The sequence below is a fragment of the Sebastes umbrosus genome, chromosome 12 (assembly GCF_015220745.1).
Source record: "Sebastes umbrosus isolate fSebUmb1 chromosome 12, fSebUmb1.pri, whole genome shotgun sequence".
NCBI classification, from domain to species: Eukaryota; Metazoa; Chordata; class Actinopteri; order Perciformes; family Sebastidae; genus Sebastes; species Sebastes umbrosus.
In genome coordinates, this window is record NC_051280.1 from 34193765 (window position 1) to 34196205 (window position 2441).

General features: G+C 40.7%; 1 protein-coding gene across 1 annotated transcript; it reads right to left on the minus strand.

Annotated features, from left to right (window-relative positions):
* Positions 1–645: 645 nt before the first annotated feature.
* On the minus strand, positions 646–2435 carry LOC119497937 (erythroferrone-like). The gene is made up of 3 exons (XM_037786376.1): positions 2249–2435; positions 2082–2160; positions 646–1241 (listed from the first exon to the last, which is right to left on the minus strand). Exons 1-3 carry the CDS (start codon positions 2368–2370, stop codon positions 1143–1145), a joined length of 300 nt encoding a protein of 99 aa, XP_037642304.1. The 5' UTR covers positions 2371–2435; the 3' UTR covers positions 646–1142.
* Between the last annotated feature and the right edge of the window lie 6 nt (positions 2436–2441).

Sequence of the window (2441 nt, forward strand, 5' to 3'; positions counted from 1 at the left end):
ACCGTGTAACAAGGTGTAACACCGCGTACCAGGGTGCAACACCGTGCAACACAGTGTGACACCGCGTACCAAGGTGTAACACTGCGTAACACCATGTTAAAAAGTGTAACAATGCGTAGCATCACAACGTGTAACATCATAACGTGTAACAACACAACGTGTAACAACATGTAACATCATAATGTGTAACATGTAACAACGTGTAACAACGTGTAACAACACAACGTGTAACAACACAACGTGTAACAACACAACGTGTAACAACGTCTAATAACACAACATGTAATAACACAACGTGTTATTAGTAACATGTGTAACAACGTGTAACAACACAACATGTAACAACGTGTAATAACACAACGTGTAACAACATGTAACAACGTGTAACAACGTGTAACAACGCAACATGTAATAACACAACGTGTAACAACATGTAACAACGTGTAACTAACTACTAACTACCGCAGCAGGGAGTTCTTGAAATGTGTCTGGACACACAGAGATGAATCTGACTCTGGAAACCACACAACAAGAGTGATGGTGATTTCTTTAGAATCAAACTCCAGCATGTAAAATCTGTATTTAAACTTGGACTCAGTTTATTACCCAGCAGTTAAATCCAACGATGAAAAACAAACTCTGACAGCAAGTACAACGCTTTTATTATCAGAATTATTCACAACATCCAGAGAATAAATATTAATATTAAAGTAAAACGGAAGCAGACATCATACAATCATTAGATCTGTACAGACTCTCTGTGTCTGTGATGGTCGGTTATATGTAGAAGGACACTTAAGAATACATTCACTGATAAAACTGCTTTGACAAAAGATAAAAACCTCCGATAGAAAAACAGAATACTGGCAACTCTTAAATATAGAGATGTAATAACATGATAAATATGATAATATCATTATCATCCGTCCAGAGATCAGTGGAATAGAAGAAGAACGTCCACTAACGTCCACTAGATGACCTCATTAAGATGAAAGTTCAGCTTTCAGAAGATCATTTGATCTCTGACCTCAGCCAGAGAAACGACGATGTCACCGCATAGATAAAACTCCAGAGATCAGGCAATGACGTGTTGCTCTGTGAGAGTGATGTCACACCTCCGCTGTGATGACATCACCAGGCGTTCAGACTCCCAGCAGCATCCCAGAGAACAGAGAGTCCTGCAGGACGCTGATGGCCGAGCCGGTGGCGTTGTCCACAAACACCGACACGTACTCGCCGGCCTGCACGCACACAAACAGGAAGTCACACTCTGATGTCTATTATGAGATTTAAAGCCATGGTGTTTTATTTAGTTGGTGAGCTGAGCTCCAGCAGGGAACATTTATTTAACTTTACATGCTTTTTAACAACAACAGTTTTAACACGACGACGGGGAGTTTGATTGACTAGCGGCGTGTTTGATGATTTGTTTTGTTGTTTATTTCCTTGGCGTCTTTATCGTAGATGAGTGAGAACGCGTGGATGAGGAAGGTTGAGAAACAACAAACTCGTGCTTCAATAAGCACATTTTAATCGAACTTTAGAAATGTCGCACAAAAAGAAATGAGTTGCGTTTCCTTAAACTGGTTTAGAGCGAATAAGTTGTTGGCGCTGTTGTGTTAAATAAATTAGTGGCGTTAAAACGAAATTTGCGTTAACGTGTTATTATCGCATTAACTTTGACAGACGTACTAATAAAACATTACAAAAGTCTATTTATATAAAACTATTTAGAAAAGATATATTTTTTTGCTGCTTAGCAAAATCTGATGAAATATTCTGTTGCAATTCATACTTGTTGGCGTTTAGCCTTTCAAAAACAACATTTTCAATGCGGTCATAAAAGGCTTTTCTAAGATACAGATAGGAATCCAAAAAAAAATTCTGAAAAATGTCCGGAAAAAAAAATCTGAAAAATGTCGGACAAAAAAGTCTGAAACAAAAGATCTGAAAAAAATTCCAAAAAATAGACACACGGTTGTGGACCGCTGGTCTAACACTGACAGCTTTGGGCTACCTGCTCGGTGTTAGGTGATCATGTGGTGCCGGGTTCGGACAGCAGGTGATGATGAGAGTCGTACCTGTAGGTAGAGCGTTCCTGTCAGTAAGATGCTGAATGTTCCTCCAGCAGCCGCCACGCCCATCACAGACTCTACGGAGCTAAGGAACACAGACAGACACTGAACACTGCAGACATGTTCTCCTGCTGATACACAGAGAGGTTCTCAGAGATACTAGAGATACTCACAGGTTGCTCTGGCAGAGCGACTCGATGCAGATCGCTGCTCTCACGCTGTCTCTGAGTCTCACCTGGACTCTGTCACCTGACTCTGACACACAAAGTTCAGCTGTTAGACTGACTGGTTTCATATTTCATCTGGATGCAACAGCTCAGTATTCAAACTGATGGAGGACGGACAGACAGACGGCAGCTCAGACTG

Coding starts and splice junctions, on each gene's coding strand:
- LOC119497937 (XM_037786376.1), bottom strand. CDS start 2,370: ATGAAACCAGTCAGTCTAACAGCTGAACTTTGTGTGTCAGAGTCAGGT. Junction 2,161..2,248: donor TCGCTCTGCCAGAGCAACCT/GTGAGTATCTCT, acceptor TGTGTTCCTTAG/CTCCGTAGAGTCTGTGATGG. Junction 1,242..2,081: donor CAGGAACGCTCTACCTACAG/GTACGACTCTCA, acceptor GTGTGCGTGCAG/GCCGGCGAGTACGTGTCGGT.